The 24,942-nt window shown below is 36.1% G+C and overlaps 1 protein-coding gene and 1 long non-coding RNA gene across 2 annotated transcripts; both read left to right on the top strand.

Moving 5' to 3' along the window:
• The first annotated feature begins 1,016 nt into the window (after window positions 1-1,016).
• On the top strand, window positions 1,017-3,040 carry LOC104120885 (protein JINGUBANG-like). The gene has a single exon (XM_009632755.4). The coding sequence runs from the start codon at window positions 1,351-1,353 to the stop codon at window positions 2,788-2,790; it is 1,440 nt and encodes a 479-aa protein (XP_009631050.1). The 5' UTR covers window positions 1,017-1,350; the 3' UTR covers window positions 2,791-3,040.
• Window positions 3,041-12,257: 9,217 nt separating this feature from the next.
• LOC138906653 (uncharacterized) lies at window positions 12,258-23,599 on the top strand. The gene is made up of 2 exons (XR_011414172.1): window positions 12,258-12,734; window positions 23,245-23,599. It is a non-coding gene; the product is annotated as an uncharacterized lncRNA (long non-coding RNA).
• The last annotated feature ends 1,343 nt before the right edge of the window (window positions 23,600-24,942 follow it).

The raw sequence follows: 24,942 nt of genomic DNA, 5'->3' as shown, positions 1-24,942 counted from the left end.
CGATAAGTAATTAAACTTGTCAGATGGTCGTTTTAATATACCGACCAAAGTTGGTCGGTAATTTCCGACCAACTTTGGTCGGTAAGCCATTCCGACCATCAAAATACCGTCCACACCGTAATGGTCGTGTTTTGGTCGGTAATTTGCCATAATCGACCAACGTTGGTCGGTATTTTTGGTCGGTTTTTAGCGAATTTCTAGTAGTGGTTGCGGGTATCACTGATGGAATCTTCGTGCTGAAGATGATTTCCGTAGGCCTTAAAGTTGTGTGTGTTGTTGACACCATTATCTGCCATTTTAATGATTTTTTCTAGGAACAAAGAATCAAACAAGTTAGTAATAGATGGAGGGATCAATTCAATTTCATGACTGTCTGTGCCCCATGGTGGGCGCCAAACTATTTAAGCGTAAAATGATACAATTGAATTTGTACCTGATTTATAGACAAAAATGTAAGACTTAGTCTTGAAATTAAAATAAAATCACATATATCTTAGTCCCGGGTGTAGAGCTTCCGGAGGCAGTAAGAACAATATAAAAATAAGCAAGTAAAATGTTATTGAGCTTGTGATAAAATGCAGTGTATGCTTGTTAGAAAATTCGTACCCATACAATGATAATAAAGTTCACTATTTATAGTTACACTTAAGGAACAAAGTCCTAGGATCAAGCCCCTCTTAAATGATAATTACGAGGGCCATTGAAGAAGGTGTAATGGTGGGAACTCAATGCCATATTCTCTGTAACAGATCATGCACTTAATGCTATAGAATATTCTTTATTGAATGCTAGCGGATGATAGACATTTATTTTGTCTTTATGAGTATCATTCTCTTCGATGACAAGCGAGATCACTGCCTTCAGATCCGACTGTAGTTTGTCTTTGACTCCACATATCGCTTTCTTATGCGATTATTAAATATGAGCATATTTTACCGCATACATCTACAAGGATGAAATTTTGCACTAGTACTCAATAAAGTTCCTTGGTGCGCGTAAACACCACGTATAAACTACAATGCATTATTACTGGTTAGGATATTTAAGTATTGTTTGACAAAGTGTGCCTCAAAAATCCATGTCTTTTACCCAAGAGCTTCATGGCCACACCTTCTCTCTCTTATTGATGCATGTTTCAAAACATATGTATGCCCATTCCTCTAAAACATCCTACGTACATTTCTCTGTTCCTACCTCTCAATCCTATAGTTTCCCTCTTCTGGTTTTCCTTGAATCCAACTTTCCTGAATCGCTTTATTAATTCCCTGGTTTATTCTAAATTCTCATTTGATTTGTAATCATCTACCTTTTTTAGTTCATTGATCGGTACTTTGATGAGAATATAGCACAATGAGAAATTCAAAAAAAAGCAAAATGGTGACAGAAGAAAACAACCACCACAAACAAGCATTCGGGAGCGAAATGCAATCTGATCCAAATGAAGATGAATATTCTTTTCGAATAAGCAACATATCAGAAACTAGCCATGCAAATTACGATCGCCCTCCTCCTCGATTAAGCTCCGATTACAACTCTCCTCACAACACATCTCCTATATGGGATCCATCATCATCTCCATATTTAGATCCTTCTTGGGACCAAACAACATCTCCATTATCAAAATCTCCATGGACATCTCACGTCGAGCCTAATACTAATTATTCCTATACAGGTCTTATGGGTTCCCTTGTTCGTGAAGAAGGCCATATATATTCTTTGGCTGCTTCAGGGGATTTGTTATACACAGGATCTGATAGTAAGAATATTAGGGTGTGGAAAAATCACAAAGAATTTTCAGGATTTAAATCAAATAGTGGATTGGTAAAGGCAATTATTATTGCTGGAGAAAGAATTTTTACAGGTCATCAAGATGGAAAGATACGAGTTTGGAAGGTTTCTGGTAAGGATCCAAACGTTTACAAACGCATAGGAACTTTACCAACTTTAACGGCTTATATAAAAAGTTCAATGAAACCGAGCAATTATATCGAAACGAGGCGAAATCGAAATGCCGTGTGGATAAAGCATTTTGATGCGATTTCTTGCCTTTGCATGAGCGAGGACCAAAAGCTTTTGTATTCAGCATCTTGGGATAAAACCATAAAAGTTTGGCGAGCATCAGATTCGAAATGTTTGGAATCGATAAATGCCCACGACGATGCCGTAAATTCAATAGTTGTTGGCTTTAATGGACAACTCTTTTCAGGATCTGCTGATGGAACTGTTAAAATATGGAGAAAAGAATCACAAGGGAAAGGAACAAAACACTTCTTTTCACAAACATTATTGAAGCAAGAATGCGCCGTAACAAGCTTAGCTGTGGACCCAACATCGAATTTCCTCTATTGTGGTTCCTCTGATGGGCTAGTCAATTTTTGGCAACGTGACAAGCTTTTAACTCATGGAGGAGTTTTAAGGGGTCATAAACTTGCAACACTCTGTTTAGCAACGGCAGGGAATTTAATTTTCAGTGGATCAGCTGATAATAATATTTGTGTGTGGAGAAGGGATGGGAGTGAACATATATGTTTATCAGTTTTGAGCGGCCACTCTGGTCCCGTAAAATGTTTGGCCGCCGAAGAGGATAAAGAACAAACAAGTGGTGATCGACAGTTTATTGTGTATAGCGGAAGCCTTGATAAATCGGTGAAGATATGGAGAGTGTCACCGCAAGCACAACAGCAATTACAAAATCAGGCCGAAGTAGGGATGAGTCCGCCCCAGACTTTTCCTTCTGCTTGTAGCCTTGGATCACAAAGTAGCTGCAGAGTTAGCCAAAGGAGAAAATAGTAACGGTGGGAACATTTACAACGGAGAAGATTACATTTTTCTTTTGACAATTGTGTAGAAGCATGCACGCAGCTAGCTTTGGAGATTGACCAAGTTAAAATTCTCTATCTTCTGCTAGCTTTGCTGAGAAAATGTAAATGAAGGCTTTATTTGTTTTCACCTTTTAGAGTTGGAACACAAATTAATGTCAATGGCGATGGATGTAATTGAATTGTTGTTGTTTGTCATACGTGCATTAACATTAACGTGATATGGGATGAATTTTCCACATTGCTTATGTAGTAATACATTCATCTTCATTTCTCTTTGTTATTATCTTTACTCAAAAATATAATTTCTGCAAAATGAAACGAAACCAAAAACAAAAGACATAAATGAAATAAGATGAATAACGTTCCGAGCCTAACAGAAAATTCTATTTCCTTAAAGAATTTAATCCTCTCACCGTTGTTGGAGGTTGTTGGATTAATTCCTCCCAGGATAGAACGGAATAACTATTATGTAATACCGGCAATGGAAATTACAGAAACTCGTCGAACTCAACAAACGGCAGTAAATCACACTGATGCTTACGTTTTTACTTTTGAAAGACAGTGCAGAAATGCAGAACAGAGAGGGGACAGTATGCAAATTTTCGGTGGTCTAAAAGTGAGGCTAAACCTCTAAATTTATAGCCAGAAAGTGTGGGTTGAATAGGTGCGAAAGTACCTGTTCACATGAGGTATTGTTCCTTTCTATTTGGTCGCAAATTTTAATTTCAAAAATGACCGTTAGAAAATTATCCGCGAAAATATATCAGGAAAAAGAAAAATAAATAACGAAAATAAATTTAGTCCAAAAAATTATCAATCAATCATATCACCGAAGTCGAGCGAACAACGACACGAGGCACCACTTCTTCTCAACTCTTTAAGAGCTAGAATATGTGTTTCTCTATATAAGCACAAAGATTTTTTTTTTCCCTTTTTCTGATGAGAGACAAAGTGCATTAGTAAAGAAAACAACTTCAAACTTTTCGTTTCCCTCCAAATCTTTTTCCTTCATTTTTCATTCACACGTCTTATTATATAAAACCCAACAATCCCCCACATGAATGAGGAATGGCTATCTAAAAATATATATGCATGAAAAACTGTATGATTTACAAGCAAAGATTAATTGCATCTGGATAAGTAGGTTTCCCTTTGAACTTTCCATAGTGAACTTATGTGGGATATACTCGGTCAATCGGTAGATTTGATATCTTTGAACCGTCAAACTTTGGTGTATACCTAGACAGCCATAAGTCACACAATCAACCTTTTACCGCCTTTGGTTCTCATTTGTTGTGTTTGTTTCAGCCATGAACACCGTCTGGTTCATAAGTGCATAGAGAACTGGCCTTACAGAATTCTCCTTGAAGCGGCTTACACTTCACACTTATATAGGTGATTCCTAAATGTGGTATCCCATAGATATACAATTTAATACACTTTGTATCAAACTTAGAAACCATTAAAATGCCTTAACGCTTTATCCTTGGTACTGAACATTGTCTCATTACGAGAATAGACCAAAATTTTATTTGACAATGTTGAACAATCACTAATGACTTTGTTTGATCTCCTTGAACCTAGATCTTGGGATTTAGGCCTTTTGTAAGTGGATCCGACACATTATCTTTTGACTTTACGTAGTCAATTGTGATAATTCCACTAGAGAGTAGTTGTCTAACGGTATTATGTCTTCGTCGTATGTGACAAGATTTTCCGTTGTACATAACACTTCCAGCCCTTCCTATTGCCGCTTGACTATCGCAATGTATGCATATAGGAGCCAATGGTTTGGGCCAAAACAGAATATCTTCCAAGAAATTTCGGAGCCATTCTGCTTCTTCTCCAGCCTTATCTAAAGCTATAAACGCAGACTCTATTGTAGAGCGAGCGATGCATGTTTGTTTGGATGATTTCCAAGAAACTGCTCCTCCACCAATTGTAAAAATATATCCACTTGTGGACTTTGTTTCTCATGACCAAGTGATCCAATTTGAATCACTATATTCTTCAATTATCGCAGGATACTTACTGTAATGCAAAGCATAATCTTGGGTATGTTTTAGATGCTCCAAAACCCATTTTATTGCCATCCAATGAGTTTGGTCGGGATTACTTGTGTAACGACTCAGGTAACTTACTGCACAAGCTATATCAGGTCGTGTACAATTCATGATATACATTAAACTTACCAACACTCGAGCATAATCCAATTGAGATTTGCTTTGACCTAGATTCTCTATAAGAGCCATATTTACATCAATCGGAGTCTTTGTGAGTTTGAAATCCAAATACTTGAATTTTTTCAGTAATATTTTAACATAATGAGATTGAGACAATGCCAGTCGTTGAGGAGTACAAATGGATTTTAATTCCTAGAATTAAATCAGCAACTCCTAAGTCTTTCATATCAAACTTGCTAGCAAGCATGCACTTAGTAGCATTTATATTCGCAATGTCTTTACTCATTATTAACATATAAACATACAATGACTATATGATTTGGAGTATTTTTAATGTAGACATATTTATCACACTCGTTAATCTTAAATCCATTTGCCTACATTGTTTGGTCAAAATTCCGCATGTCATTATTTGGGTGCTTGTTTCAATCTGTAAAGTGACTTAACCAGCCGGCACACCTTCTTTTCTTTTTCGGGAATCACAAACCCTTCAGGTTGTTCCATATAAATTTCTTCGTCCAAATATCCATTTAAGAAGGCTGTCTTCACATCCATCTGATGGATTTCAAGACCATACACGACAGTTAACGCTATTAACACCCGAATAGATCTAATCTTTGTTACCAGTGAGTATGTATCAAAATAATCAAGGCCTTCTCATTGTCTAAAACCTTTGACAACTAATATTGCCTTATATTTGTCAATAGTACTATCAACTTTCATTTTCCTTTTGAAAATCCACTTAGAACCCAAAGGTTTGCATCCTCGAGGAAGATCAATCAATTTCCAAGTATGATTACTTAATATGAATTTTATCTCACTATTGACTGCTTCTTTCCAATATTGCGCTTCCGAGGAAGACATTGCTTCTTTAAACGTTTGAGGTCCATTTTCCAACAAAAATGTCAGAAAGCCTGGTCCAAAGGAAGTAGTTGTCCTTTGACGTTTACTACATCTTGCATTTTCCTCATTAAACATACTTTCATTTGCTTCTTCTCGACGTCGCTTAGAATTTTCACTAGATGACTCGCATTTATTTTTATACGGATAAATATTCTCAAAGAATTCGGCATTATCGGATTCGATTACCGTATTAATATGAATGTCAGAATTTTCTGATTTATGAACTAGAAAACGATATGCTTTACTAATTTTTGCATATCCTATGAAAACGCAATCAACCGTTTTCGGTCCAATCTTCACCCTTTTGGGTTTAGGAACTTGTACTTTAGCCAAACACCCCCACACTTTAAAATATTTTAAGTTGGGTTTCCTACTCTTCCATTTTTCATATGGAATGGATTGTGTTTTGCTATGGGGAACTCGATTGAGTATTTGATTAGCTGTAAGAATAGCTTCCCTCCCCCCTCCCCCCCATAAGCTCTGGGGTAAAACCGAATTTATCAACAATGCATTCATCATCTCCTTTAACGTTCTATTCTTTCTTTCCGTAATTCCATTAGATTGCGGTGAGTAAGGGGCAGTTGTTTGGTGAATTCATATTCCAAAAATATTTCTTCAAAATGAGATCCATATTCGTCACCCCTATCACTTCTTACCATTTTGATCTTTTTGTTTAGTTGCGTTTCAACTTCATTTTTGTATTGCTTGAATACCTCAATTGCTTCATCTTTACTATTAAGTAAATAAATATATCAATATCTAGTATTGTCATCAATAAAAGTTATGAAATATTTTTTTCACCACGAGATGGTATTGACTTCATGTCGTAAATATCTGTGTGAATTAAGTCTAAAGAATTTGACTTCCTTTCAACCGATTTATAAGGATGTTTAACATACTAAGATTCCACATATATTTAAAATTTCAAATTATCGCATTCAAATTTAGGCAATACTTCCAAGTTAATCATTTTTCGTATAGTTTTGACGTTTACGTAACCTAAATGTGCATGCCATAAATTATTTGACTCAAGTAAGTAAGAAAAAACTTGAACTTTATTGATATCAATAGCTATTACATTCAGCTTGAAAAGGCCATCAGTTAGGTAACATTTTCCTACAAACACATCATTCTTACTTATTACAATTTTTTCAGAAACAAACACATACTTAAATCCATTCTTGATAAGAAGTCTAGCAGAGACCAAATTCTTGCGAATTTCAGGAACATGGAGAACATTGTTTAGAGTCACAACTTTGCTCGAAGTCATCTTCAAAGCTATCTTCCCAACTCCTTCAATTTTTGTTGTTGCGAAGTTTCCCATAAAGATAGTCTCATCGGGCCCTGCGGGAACATAAGAGGCGAATAACTCTTTGTTAGCACAAACATGGCGAGTGGCTCCAGAATCAATCCACCACTCCTTGGGATTTCCTACCAAGCTGCATTCAGATAGCATGGCACATAAGTCATCAATTTCATCATTCTTTTCAACCATGTTTGCTTGACTCTTCTTCTTATCCTTCTTCGGTGCACAACAGTCCACAACTTTATGTCCAACCTTTCCACAGTTGTGGCAATTACCTTTGAACTTCTTCTTGCTCGGTAATTCTTTGGACCAGACGGCTTCTTTCTCTTTCTGTTGCTTGTAGATGCTTCCTCAACAATATTTGCTCCCATTATTGTTGAGTTACCACGGGACTTCTTTTCAGCAGCCTTGTTGTCCTCTTCAATCCGTAGACGAACAATAAGGTCTTCAAGCGTTATCTCCTTGCGCTTATGTTTCAAGTAATTCTTAAAGTCCTTCCACAGCGGAGGCAACTTTTCAATAAATGTCGCAACTTGAAACGCTTCATTTATGACTATACCTTCAATCATAAATTTATAATTAGTAAAATAATCAATATCTTGAATAAAAATATTAGCTCGGTTTATACCTTCAACAAGGAGGTCATAAACAACAACTTACAATTCTTGGACTTGCGTTATGACAGATTTGCTATCAACCATTTTGAAATCCGGAAATTTTATGGCTACAAACTTCTTAAGTCCACCATCTTTAGTCTTGTACTTCTTTCCAAGAGAATTCCACAACTCTCTTGATATTTTCATGACTCTATAAGCATTGTACAAACCGCCTTCCAAGAAACTTAAAATATAGTTTTTGCATAAGAAGTTAGAATGTTTCCATGACCACAAATCGTTCATTTTCGGAAGTTTCTTTTCCTAAAACTGGAACGTCCTCGCTGATAAAGCACTGCAAACTGAGTGTGGTCAGGTAGAAAAATAGTTTTTGCTGCCAGCGCTTGAAGTCCACTCCGGCAAACTTTTCGGGCTTTTTCTGCCGGTGCCAAAAAATTATCAATCAATCAATTGACCGAAGCCGAAGTCGAGCGACGACGACAACAACACGAGGCACCACTTCTTCTCAACTCTTTAAGAGATAGAAGATATGCTTCTCTATATAAGCACAAAGATTTTCTTTCTTTTTTCCGATGAGGGACAAAGTGCATTAGTAAAGGAAACAACTTCAAACTTTCTGTTTTCCTCCAAATCTTTTCCCTCTATTTTCTATTCACATCTCTTATTATATAAAATCCAACAATCCCCCACATGAATAGGGAATGATTATCTAAAAATATGCATGCATGAAAAATTGTGTAATTTACAAGCAAAGATTAATTGCATTTAGATAAGTAGGTGTAATTTTGAACTTTCCATAGTGGTGAGAGCTTTTCAATTTAGATGGATATTGTTTCGCCATGGCATTGAGCCTTTTGTCCTTATGAAAGTGTAGATAAATTGCAAAACGTATTCAAACAAAGAGTTTAGGAGTACAGTATTACACTATCTGTCACCTAAAATTAAAATAACTAGTACAATGTAATAATTACCCGTACCAAGCCAGATCTAGTGGAATTAACAACGTAAGGTAGTCATCCTTATTTAATAGGTTGGATTATACATTGCTAATATTAAAATACTTTGAACGGTAAGTCTATGTAACTAAATCCAATAAGTTAAATCCACAAATAAATAATTCTAGATCTCTCTAGTTGATTTCAGGATAGAATTAGTGTCACCAAGAATTGACTTGTGGCCAAGCTGCATGCTGAAATTGCGGCACAGGACCATTATAAGCATTTTCTTGTTAGCAGGTTCACAAACTACAAACACTAATTGGAATTTTCCTGCTGGAAAGGGAAAGAAATATAGAGTCCTCGTGTTACTCCCAATTGCAAACTAAACGTGGCAAGGATTTATAAAGCTGATAAATGTAAAACATAAACAAAAGTTTGACTTTCTTTTTGCGAAAGGTCTTCTTTAATTCAATGAAAGGAAAGGAAATTCTACATGTCTATTTGACTTAACTAATATGCAAGATTTTACTTATAATAATTTTTTTCAATTGACTAATTCGGCTTATCTCTTAAGGTTAGATCACCTACGCCAACTCAACATGTTTAAGGTTTAAGTGAGATAGTGTTTTTTTCTTTTAATTTTATTTCATAATTGAAAATGGTAATTTTGTTCCCAATGGAAGTTGGGACAGAAAATTATCCACAAATTCACCCCTTTGTGTAGTTTAGATGACGCTTTATTCTGTTAATAGCATGAAACATACTTGTCACATATAATTTTTCTGATATGTATATATCTATCAAACAAGGTGATCATTTGTTTTTTGTTTTTTTAATAAAACTTCTTTAGGACCACATGTTTCAATCTAATCTTATTGCCTCAGGAGTTAAAGCACAAAATTGAATCTCATATGGTTGTTTGTAATTGTTGGCTAAAAGTTGTCCACCTATCTTATGTGAACTATTGTTTTCTGTGTTTGCAAGTTTTATCAACTTTTGTTTTCTGTGTTTGCAAGTTTTATCAACTTTTCCTTTATGAAAGTATGACTTTTTAACCCCAAACAGTTTTGTAGAAACTTCAATTACCCCACTTTTGCATAGATGTTGCCCCTCCCGTCCTAATTCAGAAAAGATCCGTCGCAGTTACAGACACCATTTTTTGCATAATAAGTGTTGAATATTATTCAATGAGTACAACTAATTAGTTGTCATCCATTATTTTATTCACCTACAAATAAAAATATGCGTTTGCGTGTGAGTGTGATTAAATCATGGCTTAAAATAGTAAGAAAGCATAACTCATCTGCTTTTGTCTAACTCAGTCACTAATAGCCATACCCAAAAAAAAAGGGAGGGGTGAAGGGGGGCTAACGTCTTTAATCCCTATATGTTTTTCTAATTAAGCTCTCCAACCTTCTATGATACTCCTGCAGGCAAATCATCGAAGTCAAGAAGAAGTGATGGGTCTGATTTTTCGATATCGATATTGATCCCTAAGTTGAGCTGCAAAGTATGGATTTCTTCCTAAAGCTAAAGTAAGGGCAAGGCCCCGATCGGTTTTCCCTTTCTTTTCTAATTATTTGTTCTCTAATCGTATAATCATACCATTCTGCCGTTCTATTTTCATAATTCGTTAATATAAAATTATTGTCACGTGCGCCAATAGTTATGTCTCCTGTGGCGTTCGATTGTTTTGTATCTTATCCTTCCGCTAAAAACAAAAGTTTGTCAAGTTGGTTAATTCCAATGTCTAAAAAGTTATAATAGACCACAAGATCAATTGATCTGCTCAAACTAAATAACTAACAGGAAAAAAAAACTATATCTATGACAACGTCAAAAAGAGAAAGGAATATTATAATAATATGCTTTACTAGAAAATGTCCGACGAGGTTAAGATCATATTTATTTATTTATTTATTTTTATTGGACATCAAAAGAAAAGACTATTTAATTAGGTTAAATTAAGACTTTTTTCTTTTCCTAAGAAATTGTCCTGTTTGAACCAACTTGCATGTTACTTAAAGTTGGCCAATGTAAGACAGAAAGAGATCGGTGCAATTGTTTCGTATAAGTGATCAGACAATTCTAATTCCAGAAAGATGTCTTATGATTATGATTAAGAGTGTTGGTAAAATATGTGACACTATTGAACAAGAATAATGGAATAGAATAGAATAGAATTTAGATATCAAGTCACCTCCTTAAAAGCGATTCCGGTCTAACTGGGATGCAAATCGTTTGGATCGATCGCTCTCCAGGGTTCCACAGTACTCCCAAACACATGTACTCGTGTTTAAAAGATGAAAGTTTAATAAAACTAAATTTGGATTAGGCCTCACGTATATCCCGCGCGGGAAAAAAATCGACAAATTTTACCTTCAAGTCAATTTTCTCATCGCGCGCAAGACCACTCCTTTTCATGAATTCTTTAAAAGCCCAATAAATAATAACTCAATACAAAAAGAAAAAGACAACTCTTCCTAATCCATATGAAACTTTTGTCTTTCAAATAAGATAATAAAGTAAGGGGGAAAAAGGACCCCCCAAGGGAACTTTTTACTTTGCATTACTAACAGTAACCATGAGTAACAATACAACAAAGAGAACTCACCTAACAACCTTAATAATCAGGTAGAGTCGTCCCCTCGACGATAATATGATTTTCGGGCATAGTAGTTTTGCTTTTTGCTTGCAACATATAATCTACCAAGCTCGTATTCAGCCTATAAGTATACTTATTTCAAGTTTTCAATTTAAGATTTATTACACCCATTCATCAACCATTAAACCATTTTTTCAGAACTATCTTTTGCTTTTAACTTCCGTACGAAGTAAATTAATTATGGTTTTCCACTCATCCTTCACGGAAAAATTCAAAATAGCCAAATTTATAACTTGTAATTGAAAATAGCCATAATTTATAAGCAATCGAATTTTAGTCACTTTTTCACATAAAGATAAAATTTGAACAAAAACACTCTTAAAAATCCGAAATTTTTTTAGCATAATATATTGGAGTTCCAAGCTGTTACATATGAATTTCATAATATGCAGGAGTTCCAACATAATATGCTGGAAGTTTATATGTAGGAGCTAAATAATTCAGCATATTATGCTGGAACTTTTCGTGTACTTGAGTTCCAATATAATATGCTGGAAGTTTATACGCAGGAACTCCATCATCCAACATATTATGCTAGAACTTTTCGTATTTCAGCAAAACAGTGGCTATTGTTCAATGACTTTGCAAATGCTGACTATTTTTCAATTACTAGTCCGAAAATTGACTAGCCCATGCTATTTTTACCATTCTTCATGTGAGTTGGCCCTTTTACACCAATTCAAATTGAGGCGTTTCACCAATTAAATAGAAATTCCTCGTCATTAAGAGCCTAAACAATCGAGGTGCACATCAAATAACAGTATAGTTGTTATGTGCCAATTAGTTAGAAAGGGTATATCAATCAATTCACTTAGGAGTTAGTTATACGGTTAGCTGTCAGAAGCTAGTTAGTGAACTTAGCTAATTGGTTGTTAAAGTGGTCATAAATACTCAATACCTTATAAGGAATGGATATGAAAAATATCAATAAACTTTCCCTCTCTTCTTAGTCTCAATTACTCTTGAAGTGTCTTGTCCATAGATTATTATTTTTCCTAATCTCTTAGATTCACTTCCAACTTTGGACCTCCATTGTTAGCTACGCAACACTGGTATCAGAGCAGTCAGACCTTGGTCACGAATCATGCCGGAAACAACCAGAAATGGCGAATTGCGACAGGAGGTGGATGAAATTAGAGATCAAGTCTGGCTCTTGGGTGAGCGACATGACGATATAATCAATGGAATTCGACAACTGGTGGCAGCGATGACGACTAATCCTCAAGCACGGGCATCCCTCGCACCAGTAGTACCAGTTCCGGCAGACGGTGGTGGCATGCAGCGGGGAATATGTTTAATGGAGGTAACAGATATTCTCGTGTAGAATTTCTAAAATTTAATGGCGAAGATTTAAAAGGGTGGGTGTATATGTGTGAATAATTTTTTGATTATGATAACACGTCTGAAAAACAAAAGGTTAGAATTGTTTATATTAATTTGGAAGGGCGAGCCTTACAGTAGCATTATGATGAAATCTCGAGTGGGAAGAGGATTACCTAATGGGGGGATTATCTGAGGGCTTTATATTTGAGATTTGGACATACCCTGTATGAAGATCCCATGTCTGAATTGTTTGGCTTAAAGCAGACTGAAGGTGTTCGAGAATTTTTGGATCATTTTGATGGACTCCTTTAATCAAGTGGAGTTGTCCGAAGAATATTCTATCAGTTGTTTCTTGAAGGGATTGAAACCAGAAATAGAAGTTCATGTTAGAATACTAGCCCCAAGGACATTAATGAAGGCTTACAGTTTGGCTAAACTAGACAAACACTCACTACAATTACAGAAGAGGCAAAATCAGATGACCATAAGATGTTCTAAATCTATACTCCCAAATCATAACTCTTCTTGAGCTCGGGTTCAAGAAGTTATTCCCAAGGCCAGAATTTTGGTAATGAAAATGGAACAGAATTAAGCAAATTACCTAATCCTTATAAGCGGCCTACGGTGAAGTCATCACGAAGGCTTACAAATGCTGAGATGGATGAAAAAAGGGCAAATGAGTTGTGTTTTTGGTGTGATGAGAAATACACATTTGGTCATATATGCAAGAAAAAGAAGCAATTGTTTATTCTAGAAGTATATGAAGGTAGTGAGGAATGAGGAGTGGATGAATATGTAGTGGAGGAAGAGACATGTGAGGAGTCAGCTTTGAGCCCACATATGTTAATTCATGCTCTGGATGGAATTGTGGACTATAGGACTATAAGAGTTAAAGAGAGCATAGGAAGGAAGATGGTTCATGTGTTGATAGATTCTAGTTCAACATACAATTTTCTCGATTTGGGCATTGCAAGAAAATTGGGATGCAAACTAGAAACTATCCTCACTTTCTTTGTATCAGGGGCTAATGGGAGCAAAGTACATAATTCTTTCATGAGTAGGGGTAGCATGAAGGATGCATGGGGTGTTGTTCAAGGCTAATATGTTGGTCATGCCATTAGGGGTGCTGATGTAGTATTGGGCATTCAGTGACTCGCTACACTAGGAGACAGACAATGGAACTTTAAGCATATGAAGATAGAGTTCCAAATTGCGGGCAAGAAGATATCATTAAGGGGTAGCCAACCAGGAACATCCAAGGTGGTTGGAGGCCACCAAATGGAGAAGCTACTGAATAAATCGGGTAGCTTGAGCACGATGTTAGTGGCTGATGTACAACCAATTGACCAATTGACAAAGGAGTAGCATGCCTTAACTCTAAATAATTAGAGGTACCTAGAAAAGATTAGGTGGACGATTATTTGGGTTAATTTTTCTTTTTGAAACTCCTACCAACCTACCACCTCACAGAGATCATGATCACAAGATCGTCTTGAAATAAGGAACACCACCAGTGAATGTGAGGCCCTACATATATCCAACTAATTAAAAATATGAAATTGAGAGGATGATTGTTACATCCCGTAATTTAATATTAGAATTAGTCGTAGTAATCCATGTGAGTTAGAAGGGATTAAGACCATTTATGAGATTATAAAAGATTTGCGACTATGTTATTATAAGACTCCGTAAGTTTAACAACATTGATACCGTTAGATATTATGTTAATGTGGTATTTTCTTTTAAGTGGAGTATTTTAGTAAAAGTTTTATAAGTATAATTTTGGATAGTTACCATTATTATTGTTTTCGAATATGGTAAATTATACACATTATATAAGAAAGTTTATGAGATTTTCTTTATTGTAAAGATGAAAATTATTTTTTCACAAGAAAAGGAGATTATCTTTTTACCATTTTAAGAATTAAGCGTACGAGAATTTTTTTTACTCTTTATATGAGATTAGGAAAATTAAAGGTTGAGAAAATATATGTATTTTACATGGATATTTTAATAAAAATAACAGTGTATGTATTTATTTTATATGGTACCATATGACTATGATAGTATGATGAATAAAGTATATAAATAATAAGTAGAATTTTAAATAACTTGAGACAATTCTTCATTATGCGGGTAATTGATTAATTACAGAGTAACGGGACACTACCTAATTACTTAATAAGTGGATAAAGATTAACATTCTCCACCCCACCCCTACCCCCACCCCTACATGGCAGCAAGCCACTTCTTAAGCAAATGACTCTTAGTTATTTCTTATTAGGTGGCAACTTAATTCATTAAATACAAGACACCTCAACTCTAAGACTTTCCATACAAACCATATAGTCAATCAGACATGAGGTTTAGAGATTAGTAAGGTGACTTTATTACAAATTGTTACCAATTTCGTGAAAATTCCTACAAAATAGTAGCAGCGTGATTCCTCAACCAATTCCTACACCAAATAATTTCAACGATAATTATTAGCACATTAGCAATGTGAGATTTTATGATTCTAAGGGAGTACGGTGCAATCTTTTCCAGGAATATCATACGGATTTTCCCTACTCCAGGTATGTTAAGGCTATCCATTCTTTCTTTTGGCACGATCCAAGTAACGATACACTCTTAGTAGTTAAGGATGTCTATGTTATTCATTCCGGTAAAGTTATATTGAAGTATGTCCAAGTACGTTTCTAAGTCTGTATTGAGATATATGATACAGATGTTAATATTCTTAATATAGTAATACATGCATCTTCATGCATTTACCACCGTGCTACGGTCGGTCGGGCAGTTATGTATCATTATTTACCGTCGGTTGGGCAGACATGCATATTCATTTACCACCGAGTTACGGCCGGTCGGGGCAGTCATGCATTTACCACCGAGCTACGGCCGGTTGAACAGTTATACATTTACCACCGAGCTACGGCCGGTTGGGCAGTTATATATTTACCATCGAGCCACGGCCGGTCAGGAAGTTATGCACTTACCACCGCGCTACGGCCGGTCGAACAGTTACCACTAATCAGTTGGACAGTCATGCATCATACGATATGGATAATAGTCTCAAAGAGAAGTATTGTATATATGTAAGTATAATAAGTATGCATAAATGGTGGCACTTCAGAGATTCAGGTTGATTCTTATATGTCTTTAATTAATGTTGGCTTACTGTTATGTTTCAGTTCTGCCTTACATACTCAGTACATTATTCGTACTGGAATCCTTTTATTGGGGACACTGCATTCATGCCTGCAGGTATAGATAATCAGTTTAACGAGCCCTCATAGTAGACGAGATTGGCATTCAACGAAGGATCGGTAAGAATCCACCTCATTCGGAGTGTAGCCGAGTCTATGAATCATCGTGTCAGAGTTTTTCTACAGACTTATGGGTAGGCCAATACCTTGTCCCATTTGATGTCAACTAATCCTAGAGGCTTTGTAGACAGAGGTCCATTTTGTACAGTATGTTAGAAGCCTTGACGGCCCATATGTATTCATTTTTTAAGAACGATAGTTTATTGATACAGTGTTGCCCACTTATAGTTATACATTACAAGTTATGGCCATGTTGGCCCATGATAGTTGCATAAGAAAAAAATGAGTTCCAGAGTGATTCGCTCGGGCTAGTACGACACCCGGTGCTAGCCACGCCTCCCCAGGTTTGGGGCGTGACAATGATTCAAGAAATGTTAGATGCATGAATTATCAGACCAAGTGTAAGTCCTTAATCTTCTCAAATAGTCATGGTCAAAAAGAAGGATGACACTTAGAGATTGTGCATCGACTATAGACAATTAATAATAATATAGTAAAATATAAATTTCCTGACACGATCCAAAACTACGTGACCGGCACTCGGCACACTACCCGACCCGAGCGAACCAAACCATATGATGCATCCACATCATATGCATGAAAACTAATTCAACTGCGAAAGCTCCTTGAAAGTCATATACATTTTCAAATTAAATGATAAAATATTTTCCAATTCGAAATCACACATAACGCCTTGCATGATAATAATAATAATAATAATAATAATAATAATAATAATAATAATAATAATAATAATAATAATAATAATGAGACTAAGTAAAATAAATATATTTTCATGTATATCGTGTATAACCCCATTACTACAATCTTTTACAACTATCTATGGAGCCTCTATACCGAAGAATAGAATCAAACACTTGGGCTAATACCTGACTAGCATAAATTAAGAAAATAACATGATAACTACCACGAAATAGGAGTGATGCCTCACCATATACCTCAGGAGGAGAGTTATCCTAGCCCTGACCGCATGCCACGTATCACACATCATCCTGAAATATGTAAAATAAGCGGGGTTCTTGAGGGGGCCCTTAAGGCCTGAGTACACCACAACGGTACACAATAAGTATCATAGACTCTCTCTAACTTAAGTTCTTGGGACAAACTTTATAAAAATAATGCACTAATATTTGATATAAAACGATAAGAAATTTTATCAATTCATTATCCTTATCATTTTAAATAAAAGAAAAGTGAAATATAACCCACAATATAAACTTTTAAAATATTTGTGTCAATCTAATATTTTGAATAAAATCATACAAAATCATTCCATTTGCTTTAAGTCATTGAAATCACTTTCGACTCCTTAGGACTAAACATAAGAAAAGCCATCCTTACCTTTCACTGGGAGTACTATACCATCACCGACACAAGAAGGTCAACTAGGTTATGTACCTAGCGGCAAGTATCATATACCCTACTTGCTCAGGTCGTCTTATCGTAGTGCTGTACGAATCGACTCAGTCATACTAATGATAGCACAAAATAGTACCCTCTCGAGGGAGAGCGCTCTGCCGTAGTATATACCATAAAGTGGCCATCTACGCCTACACCAGCACGTGTAGTTTCATGACGACGAACACAATACATCCGAAGTCAATCTCGGTGAACACAAGTAACTCCCAAAATATTTGATACTTCAAAAATGTATTCATAGCATAGTAGCCTCAAATGATCTATTTTTTTTAATTAAATCATAACCTTAATAGAAAATCTAAACCATTTGAACAAAATTTAAATAAACAATCTTTTACATGTTAAAGCCTTTGGCAATTTAACATCAATCTTTAAAAGATACCACAAGTGCTATTCTAATATCATTTTGATTAAAACTTATAACATTTATCGTAATGTCATTTTGCCAACAAGATTTAAAATAAAATTTTATAAAATTATATGACACTACATATGCAACATAATATTTTGTTACACGAAGACATCCTTACTTGTTTGTCCCTACAAGCACGAAAGCACATTTGCAAACAACTTATGCATTAACTCGAAACATGCTTTTAGAGAAGATCCCTCAAGAAGAGTAAGTTTTAGTCAACTTACCTTGCTTTCGCTTTATTAACATTCACAAACTTTCAATCCTCTTCCATCATTCCAATGTTCATTAAAATGCTCAAGCATTACTAACAAGTCGATATCTACAATTAGATATCCTAATTACATCAAAATATGACCTAAAATATTGACCAATATTCATTTATGGCTCATAAGTTGACCACAAACCTCCAACAACTCAAATCGCCAAATATATCCACATGTTAGCCCATTCAACTTCATTATTATAATTTAATACTACATCAATTGTCCAATACCACCAAGTTACTATTCATCGTCGTCCATAATCAACACTTGCAAAATATACAATTCTGGTGATTACTTAGTTGATCACTTCCAACTTTTGCTAACAAATAATTCCACGGGTTCATTATATTTATCAATTTCATCGCCAAGATTACCATCTTCTCTCTCATTTTCTCAAAAGTACTATTTATGTCATGAACTATATTTTTATAATTCAATATTTCAACCATTAAAACTTGTAACAAGTGCTTCAAATACTTCTAACTACTCATAATAAACGAGTTTGAAGCATTAGAATTACCTCTAGTAGCTCAATCTAGAAAAATTACAACTTTGGTGATTTTTGTGTTCTTGAGAATTTGATGATGAAATCTAGTATTTGGATGCAAGAATGATATTAAAACTCATGTATATTGAGTAAGAATCAACCCAATATACCATTAACAACTTACCTTAGTTGGTTGGACTTGATTTGAGCTTAAAATCGCCTCTTGACCTCAAGAACCCTAACCCCAAAAGCTCAAAATACTCTCTTTCCCCGACTTTGTACTTATAGGCCCAAATTTCTGGGTCTCGAATGCTGCCACGGATGCTGCGCGTCCCCAGATCACTCCTCCTCCAAACTCGGATGCGGACCCGGACGCTATGGCAGTACTTCACTACCAGCCTTTGGTAATTTGATCATACCTTCTTGTAATAATGACAAAATGACGAACGGTTTGAAGCGTTAGAAACTAGATTCGAAAATATTTTATTTGATAGGTTGTACACCATATAACTCCTTATATATATATATATATATCTAGATATGCTCCTTCAAATTTCGATCTTGCGCGTACTCATTTTGAACTTTAGTCTATCATGAAATTTCCAACTTGACTTGTCCTAAGGGCTCTCCTTAGGCCCTATATCACTTCAAATACACCCCCGCACACTTGTTATTATATCTAATTAATATCCATCATATTAATAGTCCTCGTCTGCATACAAAATAATTTAATTAGTACACATCAACTCTCTTAATAACGCTTAGGCACTTCAAAAAAAATTCGAGGTGCTATATTTCCAATACCTGTTATTGAGGAGCTTTTGGATGAATTAAGAGGAGCTAGATACTTGTCAAAACTGGATCTAATGTCAGGATATCAACAAACTAGAATGCATGAAAATGACATAGAGAAGACTGATTTTAGATCCCACAATGATCATTATGAATTCGTGGTAATGCCATTTGGGATGACCAATGCTCCATCCGCATTTCAAAGTCTGATGAACAAGGTCTTTCATCCCTATTTGAGAAAATTTATTTTGATTTTCTTTGATGAAATTTTAGTGTATAGTTCATCATGGTCTGATCGTTTGGCACACTTATATAAAGCCTTTGATGTGCTAAAAGAAAATTCTATGTTTGTCAAAATGAGCAAATGTCTGTTTGGTCAATCTGAGGTGGAATACCTAGGCCATATCATCACTAAGGAGGGTGTCACAGTTGAACCGGGGGAAATTAAAGTAACGGTACCAGTACAAAAAATAGTTAAGGAACTAAGGGGGTTCTTGGGGATTACATGGTACTATAGGGGATTCATTAAAGGCTATGGAGTATTGGCAAAGCCCTTAACTGAACTTCTAAGGAAGGATAAGTTTGAATGGAATGACATGGCAAGTGCAACATTGGGTAAGCTTAAGACATCAATGACCACAAATCTTGTTCTTGTACTTCCTGATTTTTTCTTAGGATTTGTTACTGAGACTGATGCTTGTGGAGTAGGCATTGGAGCCGTTTTAATGCAAGAAGGGCATCCACTGGCACACATGAGTAAATCTTTTAAGTGACAGACATAAGCAACTATTAACTTATGAGAGAGAAATGATGGCTATTGTTGCAGCTGTGCATAAATGGAGACCCTACCTTATTGGCAGACACTTCATTATAAAAAAAGATCACCAGAGCTTGAAGTACTTAATGGAGCAGAGGATTTCTAATCCCAGCAAGCAGAAATGGCTAGCCAAAATTAATGGGATATGATTATACCATCACCTACAAGAAGGGCCGCGACAATCTGGTAGCTGATGCTATATCTAGAGTGCCCAAGGTTGATGCTCAACTGCTGACCCTATCTTATATATCCTCAGACTTCCTAGAGCAGATTAAGTCTTCCTATACATATGATCATCAGTTACTGAAGATCATTCAACAGCTACAACATGATCCTTTAGCTAGTCCTCTATATATGCTAAATGATAATGTATTATACAAGAATGAAAGGATAGTTATGGGACCTTGCAAGGAATTAAGAAAACAAATCCTATAGTTCTTACATGATGGAGCCATAGGAGGTCACTCAGGGATGACTGCTACAAAGGGTGAGCCAACTCTATTACTGGAAAAATATGAAAAAGATGTTTTTGAACACATTAAGAGTTGTGAAGTGTGTCAGAAATGCAAATGGGAGAATGTGAGGAGTCTAGTCCTATTACAACCCTTGCATATTTCAGAAAAAATACGGCAAGATATTAGCATAGATTTCATTGAAGGACTACCCCAATCACACAATAAATCTGTGATCATGGTAATGGTGGATAAACTGAGCAAATATGCCCATTTCATAAGCTTGAAACACCCATATACTGCAACCTCAGTGGCTCAAGCTTTCTTGGATAATATATACAAACTTCATGGTCTTCCTCATACCATAGTAAGTGACATAGATGTTGTTTTCTTGAGCAAATTTTGGCAGTCCCTCTTTGATGTTCAAGGGGTCTATTTACATCACTCTACAATATATCACCCACAATCTGATGACAAAACTGAGGCAGTCAACAAGTGCCTGGAGCGCTATCTTAGATGTATAGATGTAAATATTGGGCTCACTGGTTGCCTTTAGCTGAGTGGCGGTATAATACCACCTACCTCTCTGCCACCATGACCAAACTGACCCCTTTTGAAGTGCTCTATGGTCAGAAATGTAACACCCCCGAAATTTTCAAAGTACTTAAATGTAAAGCCTGGTAAAATTTGCAAAGAAAATAATATTTCATGGTGCCGGACTAGGCTTACGTGTTTGAGGAGTGGCTCAGACTTTTTGGGTTGAACAATGCACCGGAAAATAAAGGAAAGTTTTTGGCGGAAAAGTACATTTCTGCGGTCCATTATGCGACCGCAGAATCACTCTACGGACCACATAATGGCCGCAGAGTGAGGCAGTTAATTGGGTCAGTTGGAAACAATTATACGATCGACTATACGGCCGCATAACTATTATGTGGTGCACTATGCGCCCGCAAAACAATTATGCGGACCACATAGTGACCGCAAACTCATGCAAATTTTTGATCATTTTTGTCACCAATTATGCGACCGATATGCGGTCTGCATAACCATTCCGGAGCTCCATTTTTGAGTTTTTAAAACCCGATCCTATTCCGTTAAATACACTCTTTGGGTCATTTTTGAGCTATAATCTGATATTTTAGAGTGATTGAGAGTGCCCTAGAGTGAGAATGTGTTCTTCAATAGTTGTTCTTCAATACTTGCTCAAGTTTTGGAAGATTAAGAAGGGAAACTCACTAGGTCTTCATACTATAGGTAAGATTCTACACCCTAACCCTCAGTTTCGATTTTTATGTAGAAATGGACAATTAGCAAGATAATTTCTGGACAGGAGGGTTGTTTATTTACATGCATGTGTTATCAAAGGGTGTAGGAAGATTGTTGATCTAAGAATGGTAAAGATTGGATTGTGGGATGATGGAATCCTCCATAAAAGATCCTTGAAACCTTAATGCATACATAGTGTTGATAAAATGCTCAAATGAGTTAGAACCATAATCATTTTCCTAATTTTGATTCAATTTGTTATAGTTCTACAATAGATTAAAGTTGCTAAGAATTCCGAAATATTTTCAAGTTTAAGGAATCTCAATTGAGGTATGTTGGCTAAACTCTTCTTTAAGAATTGGAATTCCCAATATCCTTGTAAGTTCTGAGATGTTGATTATAAATGGAGTATTCCGATAAATTTTGTGATGAAGATATATGTTCAATTCGTGTTTCAAATGCTCTTATCATATTGCATTATAAATCAAGGATGTGTCCCAAACTATGGATTATGTATCCACATGTTATAATTTCTAGTCGTGAATTATGTGAAAGTTATTATGCCAAGTGGTGTAGAGATTGTGATTGTGATACACCTCTACCGCATACATTGGGGTGAGGCGGTATGACCGCTTTGTGTGGGGATTATGGTATAGAGATTGTGATTGTGATACACCTCCACCCACACATATATTGGGGTGAGGCAGCATGATAGCTTTGTGTAGGGATTATAGTATTGTGGGACTGCACCTCCACCCGCTTACATTGGGGTGAGGCGGTACGACCGCTTTGTGTATAGTTTTGGGCTATGGCACCACCACCCGCATACATTGGGGTGAGGCGGCATAGCCATTTTGTGTAGGTTCTTGGTACTGTGGTTATACATCCACCCGCATACATTGGGGTGAGGCGACATGGCCGATTGATTAGAGTTGTGATATTGTACGTACACCTCCACCTGCATACATCGGGTGAGGCGGCGGGGCCGCTTTGTGTGAAGATGGTTACAGAGGATCTTATCTTAAATCTTATAAATATTATTGATAGCTTTTAATAAGCTTGCTATGGTTTAAACGATTATCTATATTATTCTATTGCTGCACTGGTTCATCATGTTCATCTTATATTTATGAATTCTTAAATTAGTGTTTAGTTTTCATACTAGTACTATTCGACGGTACTAACGTCCCTTTTGCCGGGGGCGCTGCATCTTTCAATGGATGCAGATGGTTCCACAGCAGGAGATATTGGTCAGTGATAGCAATGCACCTTCTTCCTAGCTGACTTGGTGAGCTCCACTTCATTTTGGGGTTATGAATCTTTTGTCCTTTGTGTATTCTATTTGAGGTACAGCCGGGGCCTTGTTGCCGGCATTATCATTGTACTCTTCTTTATCTATAGAGGCTCCGTAGACATAGTGTGGGTTGTGTATTGGTGCTGGAAAAGACAAGCTATGCTATGTTATAGTTGTATTACTTGTCAGTTTGAGACTTTAAAAATGGTGAAACTTATGGTAAGAAATTGGTAATCGCAAACATGACCACTTTATTGTTTAATTAAGGAAAACATATATTCTTTTTATTCATGAATGAGTTTGAGTAGAAGGAATCTAGCAGGCGTGCTCGGTTGGGTTCACTTGGTTGAGTGCCGATCGCGCTCTCCGATTTTGGGGCGTGACAAGAAACCACCCCTACACATGCCTTATATTCCTTACAGCTCTATGGCATATGAGATTGACATGAGTCTTCAAGTTAGAGAAGGAACCATTAGGCTTCTGAAGCACCATCTGGCACTGGCTCAAATCCAGGATGAAGGCTTTAGCAGATAAGAAGCGATCCTTCAGAGAATTTACAGGAGGAGATATGATTTTTGTAAGGCTGAAACCTTATAGACAAATGTCACTCAAAGGCCACTCATATCACAAGCTCAATCCAAAGTATTTTGGTCCCTTCCAGGTCATTAAGGGAATTGGATCTGTTGCATATCAACTACAATTACCTCCCCCCACAAAAATACACTATACATTCCATGTTTCCCATCTTAAGAAATATATTGGCTATACTCAAGTGGTTTTTGAATTGCCAGTCTCCCTCTCTCCTCATGGTCATATTGTACTGAATCCTGAGAGAATTATCGAAACCAAGGTGATATCTAAGCACAACAGGCAGCTCACTAAGATAGCAGTTGGATATATGCTCCTACTTTCAAACTTGAGTTTCCTCAATTTGTCGTTGAGGACAAGGACTCTTAACGCGGGTGAAGGGGCAGTTGTTATGTGCCAATTAGGTAGAAGAGGTATATTAGTCAATTAACTCAAGAGTTAGTTATACAGTTAGTTGTTAGAAGTTAGTTAGTGAGCTTAGCTAATTCATTTTTTGGGGGGTGGTGGTGGTGATGGTGGGGTCATAAATACTCGATACATTGTAAGAAATAGATATGAAAAATATCAATAAACTTTCCCTTTATTCTTAGTCTCAATTACTCTCGAAGTGTGTTGTTCAGAGATTATTCTTTTCCCTAATCTCTTAGATTCACTTCCAATTTTGGACCTCCATTGTTAGCTACGCAACAACAGTAGTGAAAATAAGGTTAGTATTTGGTAAACTTATAGCCTAATCGTCCAAGCTTCTCCAAAGCCAAACACATTTTTTTCTTCAAAAGAGTATTTTTTTTAAAGTTGAAGTGTTTGGCCAAACTTTTAGAAGAAAAAGTGCTTTTAAGTAGAAGTAGAAGCATTTTTGGAGAAGCGGAAAAAAATTTAGATTTTCCCAAAAAATAATTTTTTGAAAAAGACTTTTGAGAAAAATACACTTAGGGATTATTTGGTATAATGATGGGATATCCCATGAGGTGGAATATCCCAAAGGATTAGTTATCCCACCTTATATATGTAATAACTAATCCCACCATTTTAGTGTAAAAAT

The sequence above is a fragment of the Nicotiana tomentosiformis genome, chromosome 2 (genome assembly GCF_000390325.3).
Source record: "Nicotiana tomentosiformis chromosome 2, ASM39032v3, whole genome shotgun sequence".
Classification (NCBI taxonomy): Eukaryota; Viridiplantae; Streptophyta; class Magnoliopsida; order Solanales; family Solanaceae; genus Nicotiana; species Nicotiana tomentosiformis.
This window is presented reverse-complemented; position numbering and strand designations above follow the sequence as displayed.